Source organism: Xenopus laevis, chromosome 1S (genome assembly GCF_017654675.1).
Source record: "Xenopus laevis strain J_2021 chromosome 1S, Xenopus_laevis_v10.1, whole genome shotgun sequence".
Classification (NCBI taxonomy): Eukaryota; Metazoa; Chordata; class Amphibia; order Anura; family Pipidae; genus Xenopus; species Xenopus laevis.
Genome location: NC_054372.1, coordinates 106,959,741 through 106,980,782, shown reverse-complemented (window position 1 = coordinate 106,980,782; position 21,042 = coordinate 106,959,741). Strand labels below are relative to the sequence as shown.

The 21,042-nt window shown below is 35.2% G+C and overlaps 1 protein-coding gene across 1 annotated transcript in view; it reads right to left on the bottom strand.

The window, feature by feature from the left end:
* Positions 1-21,042, bottom strand: part of grin3a.S (glutamate receptor, ionotropic, N-methyl-D-aspartate 3A S homeolog) — a 196,517-nt gene that overhangs the window by 49,255 nt on the left and 126,220 nt on the right. The window contains 2 exon segments of the mRNA XM_041580074.1: positions 11,954-12,069; positions 14,674-14,819. Of these exon segments, the coding sequence (XP_041436008.1) occupies positions 11,954-12,069; positions 14,674-14,819 (262 nt within the window).

The following is a 21,042-nucleotide window of genomic DNA, read 5'->3' as shown; positions in this document are numbered from 1 at the left end:
ACCCCCTAGTTCGCCACCTAAAAGCTACCGAAGTCAATGTTAGCCTATGGGGAAGGTCCCCATTGGCTTTCCAAGTTTTTTCTGATCGAAGGATAATCCTTCAATCGATGGATTAAAATCCTTCGAATCGTTCGATCGAACGATTATTCCTTTGATCGTTCGATCGAACGAATTGCACAAAATCCTTCTACTTCGATATTCGAAGTCGAAAGGATTTTAATTCGCCAGTCAAATATCGAGGGTTAATTAACCCTCGGTATTCGACCCTTAATACATCTGCCCCTAAGTATGTTTGATCCACTGTTTTTTAGAGCCCCTGATTTATATTATTGTTGGCCATATTCAGGGCACCACATTGTACTCCTTGTAAAATAAGAAAATGAACGTCATTATCTTTCTTGTAAAGTAAAATTTTACTTTTTGGAATCTTGTTGCAACCTTCCTTATTTTGGGGTGTAATAATCTTAAGTTGTATGCATTATTAAGTGAAAGACAAAATTTCAGATGAATCTACATCTAATAGTTAAACAACAGAAATCAATCCTTAAAAGAAGTGTAATCAATGAAAGATTAATAAGGGCTTGACTTCTTGCCTGTACTGCCCTACACATCTTTTAGCTGGTTATGATCTACTGCATACAGATTATACTAAATGACTGCAGTATACGTTTGCTCTATATTCATATCTTTCAAATACTAATATTCTAACTTTTTCATATGTCATAAATCTTGTAGGAAAAGAAACCAAATAGGAACAGATGGTATCTAGATTTATACTTTTGATAACTAATGCAAATTAAATCACTGCAAGATTCCAGGACACACAGGTCCATTCTTTGCATTTAGAAAGGGTGGCTAACCTTAATTAACAAAATGTTCTACATTTCATGTGGGTATTAAATATATAAATTGTATACTTTTATACTATGTACTTCTTTCTTATATTTTTGTTACAAGATTTGTTGTATTTTTAGACCCTGCACTAAACATTATTGTGTAAAAATGAAAACTTTTGGAAGAAGTCCGCATTGCAGGTAATACTTAAAATATGATCACGTAAAAGTAGCTCATGAACAACATGATGAATAAGTCATATGGATGAGCTCAGTGTGTCTGAAACTTCTTGTTATCAGTTAATCTCCATTGTAAAACTATTATTCCAGGGAGACATCTCCAGAAAACTCTATAGTCTTTAGTTAGAGTTTAGAAATATCCCTTAAAATGTCCCTGTAGCAAAACCAAGTCATGCCACCCATGTACTAAACGTAAGTTCATCATCTCAAAGGGGCTATATAATAAAAATCACTAGATGGGTGATTTATCAGTGTTCCAATTTGATTTTTCTTGAATTTGATCTTTCTAGAAATCTCTTGTGTGTACCAAATATATTAAGCACAAAAATATTGTAAAGCTTGAATGTAAAACTTTGGAATTTAAAAGCTAATGGAAGCTGGCAATGGCAAATTTAAAGCATTTTTTCAGTGTGAGTTTTTAAAATGATTAAAGTTAAGTACAAAGTCAGGGTAATTAATATTTTTCATTGTTTTATTCAAGCAAATATTTAACATTAGGATTTTTTAATAACTAAGCAAACATTTGAGTTTATTTGAAGTAGAAAAAACATCTAACATTACAATTTTGATAAGTAGGCCTTCCAATTTACCTAGGTGTAGTAACCCATAGCAACCAAGTAGCAGGTAGCATCTAGAGGTCAACTGTTTATAAACCTACATTTTTTACTATGGTTTACTGCTCCTGGGAAAACTTAAGGGGCCTATTTACTAACAGTCGTAGAACAATTTTTTTCACAAATCTCTAAAATGTGTGTTTTTTTTCTATTTCTCTAAAATTTCAAGATTTATTAAGTGTATAAAAAAAAATTCTAATAGAAAAAATAGTGATCCTATTGGATCCTTTTTAATTAGTTCAAACTTTAGAGATTTTCAGATTTTTTTTCGCTAGCCTGCCTGAAAAATTAAATGTTTTAGTTTTAGAGAAAAAGAGTTTATTTGTGATTTCAAAAAACTCTAAAAACATTAAAATGAGAATGGGACTCTATGATTCTTTTATCACATATGGGGAATGAATTTAAGGTACAGCTTATCTGTAGTATGTATAAAAGGAATGTCTTTTTATATTTATATTCCTTTATGATTGGCATCTCACTAAGTATGTGATAAAGCAGTTGCTTCCCAGCAATGGTCCACCACATGGAAATGTCCCGTTAATGCTTTAGGGCACATTTACTAATGGTCGAATATTGAGGGTTAATTAACCCTCGATATTCGACCCTCGAAGTTAAATCATTCGACTTCGAATATCGATTTTCCTTCGATCCCAAATTGGCTAGAAAGCCTATGGGGACCTTCCCAATAGGCTAACATTGATGCTTGGTAGGTTTTAGGTGGCGAAGTAGGAGGTCGAAGTTTTTTTAGAGAGACAGTACTTCGACTATCGAATGGTCCAATAGTCGAACGATTTTTAGTCGAAGTCGAAGGTCAAAGTAGAAAATTCGATGGTCGAAGTAGCCAAAAAATACTTCGAAATTCGAAGTATTTTTTATTCCATTCCTTCACTTGAGCTAAGTAAATGTGCCCCTAAATGTTAATGCTGTTAATGGCCAGAGTGATCCCATAAATCAAACAAATAAACATATACATACACACATACATATCTTTATACTAACTAATCCTTTGTCCCGTGATGAATTCTACTGGAATGCACCACACAAATAGCAGTTTCAAAATAGGTACAGTACCATAGAAGTAAATCTTCCAAAAAGCCATACAGCTGTATTTAAACATTAGATTGAGTGGTTCATTATAATCTGTTTACTGAAAGCAGTCAGTTGAGATGTTGGCATAGAATAACTCAGCTCTGAATGGCTGACTGGTTTGGCAGTTCCTCTTCATTTTCCCATCGCTACCTGATAATTTGTTTTGCCAAGATTCAGTATATGTGCCTGTTGGATGTACTCTTTTCTAAGCCCTGAAGACACTAAAACTGTAGAGACAATAGCATTTTAGTGAAATATTAAAAAAAGAATTGATCTTAAAGCAATCAACTCCCCGTGTATTTAAGCCATATAATGGCATGTCTTGGCATACAATTGCCAATTCCCACAATTTGCAAAGATAGATAATGAACATGAGCATTTTTCAGAAAAAGAATAGTGAAAAAAAATATACTGTGATACATTGATTTAAAGAAAAATAACAAAAAATGTAAAAGAAGAGGGATAGGATCTCGCAACAACACGACAATCCTATTGTACTATATATTTAGTTTTCCTAATATATATGCCTATGTCTGCAGGTGGCAAAGATCTGCCAGAAAAAGAGGGTCTGCAAATTCTTTGGGATTTTATATTAAGTGCTTTGACAGATGCAATGCTTTCAATGAGATTATATGGCAGTGAAGGAAAAACTACTTGCCGTGGATAGCTCCACATTCACTTGAGCTGATTGCTACCAATAATTTGTGTTTGAAATTTTTCATTAGTAGTAGGTTAATGGCATTCTCATAAAATTGATCCTAGTGTGTGTTATGTGAAACATAACCTGAACATAGTCTGTAAGCTGCACCGGGGCAGGGACAGGTGTGGATAATGATCAACCTCTGTAAAGCTCTGTGTGACCACATGGACCCTATATAAATATATATTTAAAATAAAAATTCTGAAACTTCTTAATAACCAAAACCAAAAAAAAACCCAAACTATGGGACAAAGTTACTTACCCCCGAAATTGCGCCAGCGACTGCTTTGCTGATATCGCAACACTTCACCAGGCGTAGATACGCCAGGACAACTCTAATTCACGAAAATCCGAAATTGCATCCAGAGTTCTGAACGTTTGCGAAGTTGCGCTAGCGATAATATGATAAGCAGTTCGAAGTTACGCTAGCGATGCCTAATTAGCATATGGCGTGAAGTTAGAGTACAATGGACATATATGTTGCAGTAACTACAATACACTACACAAGACCAGGGAACCTTATAAAATAAATTTATAATAAAGTTATAGTGCCCTACACATGTGCCCAGTGTATAGTTTAGGTGCCCTGTGTTAGGAAATGTAGGGGGGAAGGAGGGAACCCCAAAAAAGAATTTCAACCCTGTAAAAAGTTAAAGACGCCAGCGTTTTTTGGGACTTAACGCTAGAGTCTATCTCCTTTGCTAGTGAATTTTCATCAGCGTTAGTTACTTCAATTTGCCCCTATATGTCTCATCCAGATATAAGTAAGCTTAACATAAGAGAGAAGAAGGTACAGTATGCTAAACACAGACTTAATCAATCTGCCTATACAAAAAAATGCCATAGTCAAATGGCATTTATATGTGTTAGAGAGGATGCACTTCAGCCTTTGCTCCTTTGGGTACTTAGTCCCATCAAACAGACCAATACTCCATGGCCATCCATTTATGAGTATGGCCAAATAGCAGAATATCTATTAATCTAGCACTCAGACTGTGGTTGGATAAAAAATAAGGTTTGGCAATGCATGGTCATCTTAAGGCACTGCCCTAACTATTCCCTCTTTACTGTTACAGAATACATAACAGGTATAAAGTGATATAGCAAATTACACAACTAGAAATCCAATATTGTATTTGCAATAACATTTAGGAGAGAAATGTCTTTAATTTAATTAGATAAAAATATCGCTTTTTAGAAGAGACAAGAAAATCCTTTTAGATTCCAAAATTACTGACTATAATTGCACACCAACTGATTATCTGATGATTTCTAAATCCATGAGTTTGATTTTCTTTTTTGGCAGCAAACTGGTAGGCAGCACAGTGATGTAGTGGTTAGCTTTGCAACACTGATTTCCTTCGTTCAGTCGCAGCCTTGAAGAGCTTGTTTGTTCATCCCATCCCTACACTCCAAAAACACATAGGAAGCTCCATATAGAATCAGAATGTTATAGGAACTTTTGGGTAATGTGACAAAAAGTCACATATATAGTAACCCATAATTAGTGATGGGCGTATTTGTCCCGTTTTGCTTTGCCACGAATTTCACGAAATTCCTGGGAAATTCGCGAAACTGGTGAAAAATTCACAAAACTGCGATTTTGACACTGGCGACAATTTGCGAAACTAATTAAAGTTGTTGCCGAACTGCAGCCAGCATCGAAAAAACTTTGACACCGGCGTCTGGACCATTGCTGGCGTCAAAATAAATTCGCCCATCACTACCCATAATAACCAATCAAATGTTTGTTGTCAAACTACTTAATGCTACCAGCTAATTGGTTGCATGATGTTGGTGGATGTGTTGGAGCAGCGTACATGCGTGTGATGTCACTTCCGCCACACATCACCAAAGAGACCCCCTACTCCACACTCCTGCTGCTAGATTTGATAGATAGTTATGGGCGAATTTGCGCCATTTCGCTAAACGGCGCCAGCGTCATTTTTTTGACGTCAGCAAATTTTTGTGCCCGTTTCGCAAATTCGCCACGAATTTGTGCCTGGTGAATAAATTCGCACATCACTATTGGTAGGGAATTATCTTGCAGCAGGGGAATTGGGGGGGGGGGGTCTTGCGTGCCTATATGCTAAATATACCTCTGGATAGGAAGCAAACTTACTACCTCTTATCAATTGACCCCCTTTGATTGTATTCTTGTGCTTGATAAGAATATTACATTGCAGAATATATTGGTACTACAAGGATATTAATTATAAATGGTGTATACAAATAGGTAAATTATTCAAAACAATATGTGCACATGTGGCTAGCGAGAATATAGTTTTAAACAAAGTTCTTGTTATATCGTAATTTTTATCACCTTAAAAATACTGTAGAAAGTGTTACGATATTTGCGACAAATAATACTCCAGTTCCATATATTTTAAAATAGCTCATACACAGTATAATTAGTATGCTTTTGAAATGTGAAATCAGAGATCCAATAAAATGAAAAAAGTTTTATCAACTCTACAATGCCTGTACTTTTGCTGGGATTTGTATATATGTATTAATTTATTTGATGGATTGTCCTGTCTAAGCCATTTTCCACTGGGAGTTTCTTCGTATACACACCTGCACTTGGTGTGAAAAATAGTGAATAATACAAGCTGAGCTATTACATATCAGGGAGTTATTTTAGAGTAGTGTTACACACAGAAAATCATCACTTGCTAGGTATAATGGAAAATGCTTTAATTTATTAAATGTAGCAGTGGTTCAACATAATGAGAAATTTAGAATTGTAATTTAAAAAAAAAAAAAAACTGCAAATTGACTGGTAATTGCATATACTACCATTTTATTGCTTGATGAAACACCCACATTCACAAACACTGAACATCCACCCTTAATCTATAATCCGACAAAATGCTCTACATATGATCTATAGAATTTATGCCTGTAGGAACTGCAGTCAAAGAGATCCTCTTTCATCTCCTTTATTCATGTAAACAGCTGAGCAGTGAGTTTATTTTTTGATCTGGCAATACTAACGGAACAAATCAGTAGGATACCTGTCCAAATCACCATGCAGCTCAATCAACACTGTTTTCAGCCAAATCACATGCCAATTAGATGCTATTTTGTAAGTGAGTCACTGCTATCTGAGACCTAGATTAGAACCATCATTCTTATACAAGCACTTTCCCCTTTTATTTATAAAAGGTTAGTGCATTTGAAGGTGTATACACTATAAGAGTAATATATAAATACTGCAATGTGGATGCAAAGTGATATGTTTTAACCACAATGCTGTGTGTTTCCCTCATGCAGCTAAAATATTTAGAGAGTAGCATTCCTTTGGCGCACTTCTTCTGCACCTATCGAAGCAACCCACTGTGGGGACCCTGGATGTGGAAGTAGCTCCAAGGACTCCAGTGTTACTAGGTGTACTTGTGTATTACAGTATTTAGGAAAACAGGCAAGATATTTACAATGGTACTTAATGCAACCATAAACTACAGATATGGGATTTGTTATCTCGAAAACCCGTTATCCAGAAGGATTTGAATTACAGAAAGACCCTTTTTCATAGACTCAATTTCATTCAAATAGTCCAGATTTTTAAAAATGATTCCCTTTTTCTCTGTAATAATAAAACAGTACCTTGTACTTGATCCAAAGTAAGATATAATTAATCCTTATTGAATGCAAAAACCAGCATATTGGGTTTATTTAATGTCTACATGATTTTCTAGTAGACTTCCAAATTGCAGAAAGATCCATTTTCCCAAAAACCCCAGGTCCAGAGCAGTCTGGATAACAGGTCCCATACCTACAGTACCTTAAAGAAGAACTAAACACCCTCTAATGAGAAAAGCCCCATCCACTACCAGCTACAGTCCCCCCCCCCTCCCTGATCCTCCTCGCATAGTGCATTAGTGCAAAAAGTGTCCCTGCATGTCAAGGGTACCATCTTCTGCATCATTAGTTTTCTTCGGATCCTCTTCCTTCCCTTCGGCATTTTATGGACTTTCTGGTGCATGTACAGTTGAGGCAAATACCAGACTGGCTCCAACTGCACATACGCCAAATAGCTAAGTGTCGGCAGCCCACTTTCAAAGAAAACAAAAATACGGGAGATGACACCCTTGAGCTCCACTGCTTTACTCTGCATGGAAAAGTGATATTTATATTTAGGGGGTTATTTACTAAAATCCTAAAATTTCTCAATATTTTCTTAAAACCACTTCAACTAAACTCCCATGCACATTTTTACCATAGTTATCAATAAATGTACTTGAAAAAGACTCAATAAAAGTGCAAAAAAATTCGAATCGTATAATTTTTTTGGATTTGACGCCCGAAAACCATAAATTATTCGGATTATTGTACAAAACCCAGCACGATTATGATATCTTCCAATTGTAAACAAGGCATCTGCTACTGAATTTTACATGACCTTGGCAGGTTTAAGATGGAGAACTTTTTTATTCTGACTTTTAACAGCCACTGGGTTTAAAAATCTGTATGTGTATGTGTGGATGCTGGTCTTCATTTGGAGGGGTTGAACATGATGGACTTTGTCTTCTTTCAACCCGATCTAACTATGTAGCTGTGTAACTATAAAGGTTAAGAAGCTTTCAAAACAACTGTCAATGGGTGTCTATTAATTGTCACAGTTCACCCATCACTAAATTACCACAATGCATTGTAAATGAAACAACTCAGATTTCTTCAACCCACTAAAGTAAAGCTGAAAGTCTGCAGTTCAACTGCATCTGAGTTGTTTCATTTAAAATTCATTTTGATTACGCACAGAACCAAAATTAGTCTGTCAAAATATTTATGGACCTAACTGTATATATTAGCATTCAACTAATTCTAATTCTTCTGATGAAATTTTGATACTGAGCCACATCTTACTGAGAGGCATCATTATGTTATGCTCAGTTACAGCAATACTCTGGAAAATAATGAAAAAGAGTACAAGAGGAAAGTAGCCCTTCTCTCCTGTTCATTACTGTAGATGCTGTACATGCCTCCACTGTCAAACAATTCTGCCCTGAACAGTACATAATTCCATTTATATACAGTAAACCATTAGTAATTTACTAAATCAAAAGGATACGGTTTTCACTGATGCAATTGGCAAATTGCATATACTGCGTTATTTTTTTTTTAAAAAAAAAAAATATCTTCATAGAATTGTTGTAGGCAAACTGTAAGCCTCATTTACAACTAAATGTGTGCTTAAAGCACAAGGAACACCTCACTATAAATGTTGCCCGTCTGACAAAATGCATAAAAAGCAAACTTCAAAGCAGCTTCTATATTCTGCACAATATTCCACGAAAATCTCAAAAGAATCAGCCTCTTTCACAGATTAGAAGGATGTCAGGTCCAGTGAGTAATACGATTGGACAAGACTGTGGTGTATGTGCAGAACATCCATTGCAAGTCTCCCAGCATACAAAAACCCAATAAAATGAGCACGATCTGCAGTTGCCACTAGGTGGCACATGGGCACAAGGCGCACAAGGCACACAAGGAGTATGGATGATGATTTAAGCAGATCCAATATGGCTCCTGACATCTTGAAAATGAGGAGGATTTTCTTGGGATCTTATATTTAAAATTAAGGAGTTTCAGGAAAATGAATGCAGTGACTAGCAAGAGGCTGGGTGGACTTTTGTGAGACAAATTGCAGGTATGGGGGCTTGTTCTTTAAATGAACACAAATGTGTGCTTGTACTGGTGCCATTCATCAAAAGTACTTCCAACCAAACATACTATTTGCTCTTCCATGTAACTGTGCTGATGCAGGGCCCTGGATTACTCTTGCTCTGAAAAGGGTGGTAATTCTAGAGTTCCTACAGGGGGGGTGTTTAGTAGCTGCTACCGACATGTGGCAAGCAAACTGCATGCTACTGCCTTTATAGAATCTGTGAACATTAGCACTACAGAAGAAACACCATTCACACTCTCAACATGCAAAGCCTAAAGGTGGCCCTATACACGAGCAGATTTTAGCTGCCGGTCCTTTAGCCACACTTGGCAGCTTATCTGCCTGTGTATAGGGCCCTCTGACAGGCCCCCCGGCCAAATCTTGATCAATCAGGCTTCATTTTTTTGTCAGATTGAGGAACACTGTGAACCAGTTAGTGATTAGCTGATGGTCACAGGAAAAATCACAATTGTTATGTCACCTTAAAGTTATCCATTAAAATGAGGAAATCTGTATTCACATTAGGTATGGTTTAAAGACCATCTTTGCCTGTTGCAGGGAATGGGCCAGCAACAAGTATTATATAGTAATTCATAGTTATTTTCTTGAGGTCAAGGTGCAATTGGCTCCTCATTTTTTCTAGGTAATGGACAGTGAATGTGGCCAAGAAGATACAGTCGTTGGTATTCAGAAACAAGTGTACCTTGCTCCAAAGATAGAGTTTAATAAACAGCTTGGATGACTTCCCTTGTTATTTATTGGCCACAGGTACAGGTACATTGCACACCATGACCTCATCTTAAGCATTACAATATGACACCATAAGTATTACTGCATCATATAAAAAACAAGTAAACAGAAAGTCACAATAAGCATTAACTCTGTTGCTTTCAGTTGATAATGTCATCAGCTATAATATGCTGCATTTAACTAAGCATAAAGACAAATAAATAAACGGCTTTCAAATAATATGAAATAATCTCTTTTTAGCAAAATCCATAGCTTTATCAGGTTCAGCTAATGAGGTTCCTTGATGTATTTTGTTTCAGATATTAATAAAAGTGTTAATAGAAACTGCCATTGCAGCTTATTTGATCAATGTTCCCATTTACTTTATGATCTCTGTTGCTTAACATTTTCTCCTTCGCTGTACAGAGAAGCAAAACTTTGAGGGAAGAAATGTTACCACTAAGCCAAGAGAATAGCACATTATGCATAAAATTAATGGTGGGTTTTATGTCTGTAAAATGAAGTAAGTAGAACATTAATTAGCATAAAACGTATACAACAGGAATTCCTCTTGCTAATTTCTCTACTAACATTCTTTAACTTTAAGAAGAAAAATATGGTACATATATGCATACATGAATATGAAATATTTGAAAGGTGATGCATTATCTAGAAGGATTGTTATTTTAATGCTGCTTATTATTCTGTACACAGAGAAAGAAGCTGAAATAACAACTCCTGATCTCTAAAAGACAACTTGCATATGTACTGGATGAATATGTGGGACTGTGGGCATGGGTTTTCAGCATATAGATAACGCACTGCTGTTTTGTGCTGCATAATATAGAAATAACTTGAAGCTGGCATAAACAGGCCAATACTATCTGCTGATTGAGCCACTCTTGACTAAATTATCATTGTATGGGGGCAAAAACCATAACCTATGACATGTCTGATCAGGGCTCTGTCATATTATCGATCAGGAATGTTAAAAAAAATCATGTACTGCACCAGCCTGTAAATAAAGTCCTCTTTCACCGGTCTGTATAGGTCCCCTATAATGTTTTTATTATTTCAGACTATCTGTATAATTCAGTAGACTTTTTTTATTCCCAATAAATCTTGGAAGCCCATTTCAATCAGTGAAGAAACAAAAGCTGAAAACAAGTTACATAATACAAGACAACCAACTTAAACATTCCTCAAAATAAGCAATACAATGTGCATGAAAGCAACCCAATCTCCTTAATCTAATACCAACTTCATTATTTCACCACCTTTGAAATTTTACTTCTCCAAGCTGCTGTTACAAATAGGTAGTTAAACATTAGTTTTAATATAGTATAATCCTATTTTTACAGGCAGAACACAAGATGTACACGTACAAACAAGAATGTGCAGTCAGTAAATAGAACTGTTTAGCTGGCAGTGCAGCAGGTGATAATGCCCCTTGAGAATTCATCAGCATAGGGAGCACATATGCATGCCATTATATATGCTGCAAAATATAGGTTTGCTGCAGTATTTTAGTTAATTTATGGCAGAGGGCTAAAGCATGCTATGCTAGATATTGATTCAATATATTGAGAACAAATAGAATCTCTAACAAGCCTGTGTGTTTAGTGACACCGAGAATGAGAGGCATAAACATAAATGTGGCAATAAATAGAGAATGATTGTAGCATAGACTAGATTTAGAAAAATAATAATGTGGGATTATACCCACCAATCAGAGAATGCTCTTAAACTTCAGTGTGTTTCTCTATTTTGTGGATGAGAATATTCTGACCATGACTAAAGTACTCAGTGCTCCAAGATCATTCTTCTAAGCATATTATGCTATTTTCTAGGAAACTTATAGGCTGATAACAATACTTCTCATATTATATAGTTGGAAATATGCTGTGTTCTCTCTCCCTTGGAAATATGCTGTTCTCTCTTGGAAATATGCTGTGTTCTCTCTCCACTTTATTCTATAGATAATTTGTGTATTCCATCTATGGCAATGCATTTAAACATAAATATTTTTATGCACATTGAAAGACTTTCATGCAGTTGATAATTAATAAATATATACCTTCAATTGCAAATGGCTTGCCAACCGTCAGTAACTTGCAATCGGCATCTATAGATACCTCATAATCCAGAAGGGCTTTATCCATAATGAAAGCATCCAATGCCTCTGGATCATTTCTGTCCACAAAAGCAATGTTAAATACATTTAACATTATATATTATCATTTTAATACAGAATACACATGATATTATGTTTCTCAAATATGCTAATAAAAATATGCTAATATAAAATCCAGGATTGTCTACATTTTGGGAATTAAGGTTCTTAGGGCCTAGAAAAATAGAACAATTTGGTACATTATTGAGAAAGTGTTGTATTTTTCCATCAGTTGAGTATATTTATAATACTCCTATTGTCGAACCCATGTAGGGTTTTAATAAAGAATGCTTAATTGTCAGCTAAAGCCAGCAATCAGTATTAATTATATTCACTGAACCCCTGTTGTGCCACTCTATAAGCCTGAAGATACACTAAGGAGGTTATTTATCTCAATATTTTCATAAAAAAATATTTACTTATTTATCAGTACACTTTCCCAAAAATTTTGTGTAAAAAAATCGTAAAAAATCTGATTTTCTTGATTTTTTCAGATCTTTCATCCGATTTTCAAAATTTTTTCGGATTTTTCTCCCGAAAACTCAGAATTTTGCCCGAAAACTCTGAAAACTTCGGGGTATTGCCAAAAACCCAGCGCACATCAAAAAATCATTGGGACTTCTCCCATTGACTTATATGCAACCTCGACAGATCTGCGATGCCGGATTTTCAGATTCTGACTTTTCCATCCTCTGGGTTTAATAAATTTGTGATTTTCTAAAAGTTTGTTTTTATACAAAATTTTTTGTGATTTTTGCTTTCGTTGTTTAGTAAATAACCCCCTAAGGGGCATAAAAAAAACCTTGAAAACTCAAATGTAAAAAAAAATATAAAAGCTGGAGTATTGTTGTATTTGTTGTACAGGTATGGGACCTTTTATCCAGAATGCTCAGGACCTGAGGTTTTCCGGATAACGGATCTTTCCGTAATTTGGGTCTTTGTGCCTTAAGTCTACTAGAAATTCATTTAAACATTAAATAAACCCAACAGGCTGGTTTTGCTTCCAATAAGGATTAATTATATCTTAGTTCGGATCAAGTACCAGCTACTGTTTTATTATTACAGAGAAAAGGGAAATCATTTTTAAAAATTTAGATTATTTGGATAAAATGGAGTCTATGGGAGACTTTCCGTAATTGGGAGCTTTCTGGATATCAGGTTTCCGGATAAGGGGTACTATACCTGTATTAACAAAATTCAAGCTATTTTGCCATTTGAGTCTTTGAGATTAATTCAAACTCAGATATTAAAGATTATAAGTAGAAAGTTTTAGTTTCAAAAATGTTCAAATAAACATAAAAACTCAAATTACATTTTTGATAAATCTGCTTTCCCAAGCCTTGCCAGTAAGCATGCCTTAGTACTTTTTTTGTCATTCATAGTTATGGTTGTGTTATTCCCTAAAATATAGCAAGAGCAATAAAGCACCCTTCAACATACATTTTATTTGGTGAGCATTTGGAGAATAGAGAGCGATTTATTGGTCTTGCTATATTTTATGGATTCAACTCCCTGTAAGAAGCATGGACTCCAACATGAGAACTTGCCTTGAAGATTTTTTTTCTATACTGGTAATTGGATCTTGTTATTCATCATTGTGTTCTTCCCTAAACTTGCTGCCCAGTCTTCCATGTCACTGTACAAGTGAAAAAGTACATGGGGGAAATCATAACCTGTAAACACTTGAGACGCTAACTATGCCCTTCTACTATATGTGGTGATTCCAACTAAGTGATCTGTTTGTTTGTCTCTTTTTTAAAATTGTTGCTTTTAAAACACAAAATGTAAAAGAAAAATACACAAAAACCATTAGTTGACGCCAAGTTCTTTTTTTTTAAAAAGGGCAATGGTTAGTTGTAAAAATAGACAAGATAATATTGCCATGCTTTATGGGTAACTGCAATTTTCATACATTTAAAAAAAAAAACAAAATGTCCCAGGTCCATATTTTGCATTCCACTCATTTAATAAAATATTACTCAATTCTATTTTTTTGTGCTATAAGCCTCATTTGCTGAAAAAGGCATACAGGATTGGGCAAAAAATAATATGACTGATGTGATAATCCCAAACTAAACTCTACAACACAGGAAAACTTTTAATTCAAAACACATTAAACTAATGGATGAAAAAGGGCAGTGTTGCAAATTATGAAAAACAGTTAAATAATGGAGTTAAAGTTCAGCTGCAAACATATAGTAACAGCAAAGGGTTTCAAGATTTCTCCACTTAGTCATCCTAATGAACCAATCACCTTGTCACCAACATAAATGAGCAAACTGCATTTATGTGTGCATTAAAATGACAAGCCTATTCATTTTTACATTCATACAGTATTTCCTGTAAGCATTGCAGCTTTGCTTCCATTTAAAATTTTCAGCTTTCAATCTACAGTGGCGTTAATCAGACATCCTGAAATCTTTTCGCTCATAAATTATCTAAAACGGAATGTTTTGGGGCTAATTTACATTCCTAACATGCTCTAAGCTGGACCAGTGCAGACATCCATAGCTGCGAATCAGATTTATATTCTCATTTTATAACGTTATAGTAGACTAGTTATAACTATAATATTACATTTTTATAACAAATGAAACGAATGAAAGAAAGAATCTTGAACTTACTTTAAAAATTTTACTCCTTCAGATGTTGAGGGTGCATTATATCTTCGCATGTATTCATGCATCTCAGGAAAGCTTTTCTTCACATAACCTTCGGCACTACTTTCTCTGACTGTACCAAACCGAAATCCCTGGGAAGGATGGTGCAGCTTAAAAATTACAAATGGAAAAAATATTTAATTTCCACATCTCTGTAAAATATTATGTATTTTGACAGATGACATCTACATCTAGGAAAAGCTAAAGCAGATAGCTATACCTTGCTGAGACACTGCTACAATGATAAACATATTATGAATATTAATGACTGTACTTACTGAAGGCCCTTGTCACTCATTACTGTACCCACAACTTTTCTTGTGGACCAAAGTGCCAGTACTGTCATAATATATATATATATATATATATATATATATATATATATATATATATATATATATATACTAAACTATCTGCAGATCAGTGTCAGTGCGCATCGATTTTTTTTAATCCCTATGGGCATAATTATGGGCATAATTTTTAGATGAAATTCTGCAACACAACTAATAAGCAATTAAAAGAATTGGCCATCATCCGACAGGGCATTCCACAGCCTCACTGCCCTCACTGTGAAGAACCACCTATGCTGCTTCAAATGAAAGTTCAGTTCCTCAAGTCTAAAATATCATACTTTATATTGATAGATAGAGATAGGCAAACAACCCCCCAAATACCCTTCAATAGTAATATAACCTATAAATGCATACATTTCAGATTCAGTAAAAATACTGATGTATTGCTATTAGTGATGTGCGGGCCGACCCGATACGGATTTTACCCACGGGTCGGGCAGGTTCGGGTCAACCTCGCACTGCTCCTTGCAGGTGAACTGCATTCAAATGCCGGCATTCGACTTCCGGGTTCCGGTTTCGAGTCTGCTCGCCCCTGGTTCGCGTCTGCTCGCCCCGCCCCTTTTGTGACATCATTGACGGGGTGGGGCGGCACGGGTCTATCACTAATTGCTATGTCCACATATTTAGTAGCTAATCAAAGAATCAGATAATGTTGCATTTAATCTGACAGCATTAATACTTAACATACTGTATATGAGGTTACATTTGCATGTGACTTTTGAAAAGTACTCACCCTTGCATTTTTTTATTGATCGATGATAATAAAAACAGAAGCAATTACCTTGACCCTATACTCAGAGTGTCTGTTTAAAAGTTCACATCAAACCTTTCTAAATGTGACATAGATTCAGGATTGTGCTAGATACAATCAACTGTACATCATCCATTCCTAGTAATCCATGTTATTTTGCATTGCAACTTGAAAGCTAATTGCCATGAATACATCATACTTCTGCACAGATGGACAGAAAAATCTACTGTGGCAGATGCTTACATCTTAAGCACTCAAGAGTACAGAAATATAGAAAGCAAGTGAAGGGAGCAGATGTGTGGGGACTGGAATTATGGGGTACGAATAGATTTATTTTTTAGTTTACTGTATTGTTTTACATGTGTTTTTTCTTTTTTTATATTACCACTAGTGTGCATAATACTTTCCAAACTAAAGATTCAATATGTAGGAGGTAACTTACCAAAGCAGTTTTTCATTCAATGCAAACTGTGAAACATCGATTCAATTGTTTTTTTTCCCCTGTATGCAGGATTTTTAACCAGAATTCCAGTATCATTGCAGCCATCCATTATCATTGCAGCTAAATAGCATTTGCTGCACCTTGCATGTGATTCAACAATATGGATGTAAATAAGCATTCACATGAGTAAATTAGGCACAAGTTACAATTTTTTTTCACTGAATTTGTGTGGGAATAGTTTTACTTTTAAAAGCATGGCATCAGTACCAGCATTATCATGTAATTAGCTTGACACATTGCATTTTCCCTTGCATCATAGCAGGCTTAAAAGGCATGTAAAGGCAAAAAAATAAAATACCATTTTTACTTTCTTTAATGAAAAAGAAACCTATCTCCAATATACTTTAATTAAAAAATGTGTACCATTTTTATAAGAAACCTGACTGTATGCAGTGAAATTCTCCCTTCATTTACTGCTGTGGATAGGAATTGTCAGATGGTCCCTAACTACTGAGCAGGGAAACAATCATACTTATGAACAGCAGGGGAGCCCCCGCCTTACTTCCCAGCCATGCAGAACTCAAGCAGCTTTGTTTATAATTATCCCTAAGCAGCCCAGACCACACTGAGCATGTGCACAGTCTTAGTCTTGAAAAGACGTTTAACAAAGTTACAAGATGGTGACCCCCTGTAGCCAACTTTGAAAGCATAAATTATTTGTTTGATTAGGCTTGTGGTGCAGTAAGTTCATGTTTATGTTAAGTATACAAAATACAGCATTTCTAGCCTTATTCTATTTTAGACTGGTTATACATACACTATTAAATCACTATTAAAAAAAATGCCAAACATGCAAATTATAAATCCATGTTAGTGCTTTGCACTTCCGTTCATAATAAGTCCAATAGTCAAAATAAATGTTATTAAGTGAATGATATAACCTGTATTCATCTTGTTTTCACCTTTAGTTGTTTAGGGGGATGCCATAATTGTCCTAATGAGGTAACTTCACCCATAAACTCACAAAAGCCCTCAAGTCAGTAATGAATAGTGATGAAATAGTAATATTATGTCCCTTTAAGCAAACTACTGCCAAAATTCTATGGCACAACTGGAAGTAGGTCACTTTGCCAAAGAGCTTGCAATTTCTGATTAGATTATAATGTAAATTTGGTTTCATAACAAAATAATATATGTACAGTTTTGTTTTACACTCAAAGTATAATAACATAATCAAGGATTTTTAAAACGTTTCTTTAAAAAAGGTTCAGTGTGTGAAACTACCCGAGAGCAGGCACACACTTTAATTTTTTTTTTGATGGTTTGTTGGAAAATGAAAAAAAATATAATTCTAAAAAAAATTGTTCAGTGACATTTGCACAGAATGTCAACTGCTAAGGTTAGTCATTTTTAAATGATGCAAGTCCCTTTTCAACAACACATCATAATAAATGAAAAACACGTGAGAAACAAAAGCAATGCTATGCAAAAGGAAACTCTAGCAAAAGATCGGTAATCTGATTTTTCTCTTTGGATCCACATTATCCTATAATTAGACTAATGGTTGTAATTATTATACTCTTTGTGCACTGGGAAACTTATTTCCAATTATTTCTTGAAGGTATTGACTTAGTAGTCTGTAGCAACACTTCTCTCCGTGGAGAATTCTAGATTTTTCACTTTAAGAAAAGAAACATCTTGATCCTGCATCTTATATATTTCTCTGTGCAACTGTAAAACACGTCAGCAAAGCCACATAGGACCTTGGGGAAATCAATAAATAATGGAGAAGATGGTTTAATGGATTTTAAGCCTATCTTTGGCTTTCAAACTCAAAGGGTCTCTATTCAGAGCCAACATTGGGCCAGATTCAATTCAGTGAGGAAAAAGTTATTTCATGTGTAACCCCTATTCGGCTGAATTAGGCAAATACCAACTAGAGTGATAGAGCATGGGCTACACATGACCCTCTTTCACCAGGATGGGCTTTCACCAAATAGAAAGAACATGTGCTGATGTTGTTGAACTGTCACTATTGCCAAATATGCAAAAGAATAGAGTTGGATGCCAGGGGGTGTTTGCAAAACAGTAGAACAGGCAATGCATCACACAAATACCTTAATTGACTTAATTTAAACCTCTAATGAAGGGTGACCTTCAACCAGGGGCTCACAAGCAACATGTTACTCACCAACTCCTTGGATGTTGCTCCCACTGGCCTCAAAATACGTGCTTATTTTTGCATTTCAGGCTTGGAAGCAAGTTTTAATTGTATACAAACTAGCTGTACTGCCAGTCCACATAGGGGTTACCAAATACCCCCAGGGACTTTTGCTCCAAGCATGTGTTGCTCTCCAACTCTTGGGGACCCTTGCATTTAATACTTTCATATTATTCTGAGAACATACATTTTTTCGACCAGACTAGTGTAGAGTGTTGCTGTGCAGTGAATTATTCTAATAATGATAATAATAATAAAAAAAGAATTGTGATAATGTGCTAAAATATAAAATGAATGAACAGCAGAAAAAGTAAGTGAACATTCTAGTTTCTTCTGTGATGGAATGGTTAGTTGAATCAACCACAGCAATAAGCAGGGACATAGTTAATACATTAGTAGGCTAAAGTTAGCTATGAATAAATACAAGGGTAAGGCTTGCAAATGATTAAAATGATTAGAAACCATTAAAAAGAGATGGATGGTTCACATATAATTGTATACGCTTAGTGAAGAGTTATTATGTAGAATAATGTTTGAATGTATGAAGAGGGTTTCAAAATGACAGTTTTAAAAGCCACTTAAGTTTAAAGATCTGCAGCTGCCTGAGATAAAGGTATAATGACCTACTGAGAAAGGAAAAGTGAGAAGTGCTCGGCAGACTCAAGGCTCAAATGGAAAAAAATTACAGTAAAGACCATAAGGGGATGTAAGAAAGCTGCTCATAGCAAATTCGGCTTTCTACTAGGTGGGAATTCATAAAGAACATTTCTAGGGTTAAATAAGAGCAGTAAATGGGAGCTGATTTACAGTAACAGCCAACCCTTATATTGTTGTTCCTAAATATTAACAATTTTTCCTGGATTCTTAAACTCTTGCCAGGTGATAATATACAGCACACAGTGGAGAATTTGGATATTTGTTAAATATGGAAGTCAAAAATCTCCAAAGCTGGCAAAAAGGGAAAAAGGCAAAATATAAGCAACCCAATATCAAAGAAAATTAATCATGGCGAGAGATGACAAACTGTGAATGTTTCCCCAATGCCACGCTATCGTAAGCTCCCTAATGTCAAACCACTGATTAACTTAAGTGAAGAAATATCTGAGCTATTTAAAATGTTAAATGAACATCTGCAACTTCGAAGTAAAATGAATTGCTGTACTCTTATTTATAGTGCAATCTGGATGGAAGTATCTGGATATATTTGGAATGTCTTTAGAGACATTCTATTCCTCCATTAAAACCTTATCCCGTACACTGCCCATAGCTGTTGAATGAGGAATACATATGGCACATATCCTTTCACAGGATATGAATCACCACCTCCAGGTACTAATATTATGTATTATTTCATTTGGGTAGTCAGGGGAACAGCAGATAATATCAATTTTGGATTCAAAATAGTTATTTGAAACTCTTAAATCTGCTTTGGTAAATTGTGTTATAGGCTAAAATACAAAGAAATCAAGTTTTATAGCTGTACAAGATTACCGTTAATAAGTTCCTGATACTTTTATCATTTCTAATGTGGCTACCCCAATGTTAAGAAATAAGCTACTCATTAACCTTCACTGACAAGTCAGACACTCAAGGAACAAAGCTTCTGCTCTAAACACCTTTGGAAATCTCAGCTATTTACAACATAAGAACTAAAGACATTAGACTATATATTTATAACATAGAATCAAAGAGAAATAATGAATGCCTTGTCAACTTAACATGACAGATATAGGCTTCCTGCATCTCAACCTGTTGGCAAACTCAATAAAGGGACTTTGAACTGCTATAGACACAACACAGAATGTTAGATGATGAAGTGTCACAGTAACAGAGAAAATGTTGTGTATTTACAGTATGTGTATTCAAAGTTCTGCTAAAACAGTCACAAATACACTACTGGTTCATATGAAAGGGGCTCTGTCCACAAAAACATGTGCTAATATGTTTTTCCTTGATCAGTAACAGTGATTTACTATAGATAACCATGTGGACAGTATTTTCATACCCTTATAATAAAAGTATCTCTCTATGCCCCTAACCAGAATAATTTGCTAGTCTAGAAGATGCAAGTTGTTTTAGTGTATGCTGTAGAAAAATTTTGTTTTTATGGATGGCCCCCAAGTGAGTGACCTATTGACCAATAACCTCTTTCAAAGGATAAGATGAAAATTTATTTTAGGGATGCACCGAATGCAGGATTCGGTTCAGGATTTGGCCTTTTTCAGCAGGATTCAGATTCAGCCGAATCCTTCTGCCCGGCCGAACCAAATCCTAATTTGCATATGGGTGGGGAGGGAAACCGTGTGACTTTTTGTCACAAAACAAGGGAGTAAAAAATGTTTTCCCCTTCCCACCCATAATTTGCATATGCAAATTAGGGTTCGGATTTGGTTCGTCATTTGGCTGAATCTTTAACTAAGGATTCGGGGTTCGGCCAAATCCAAAATAGTGATTCGGTGCATCCCTAATTTATTTATTAATAGATTTTTTTATCATAAAAAAAAACATTTGGAAGGTCAAACTTGCAGAGATCCATTCAAACCAATGGACACATCAGCATATCTTT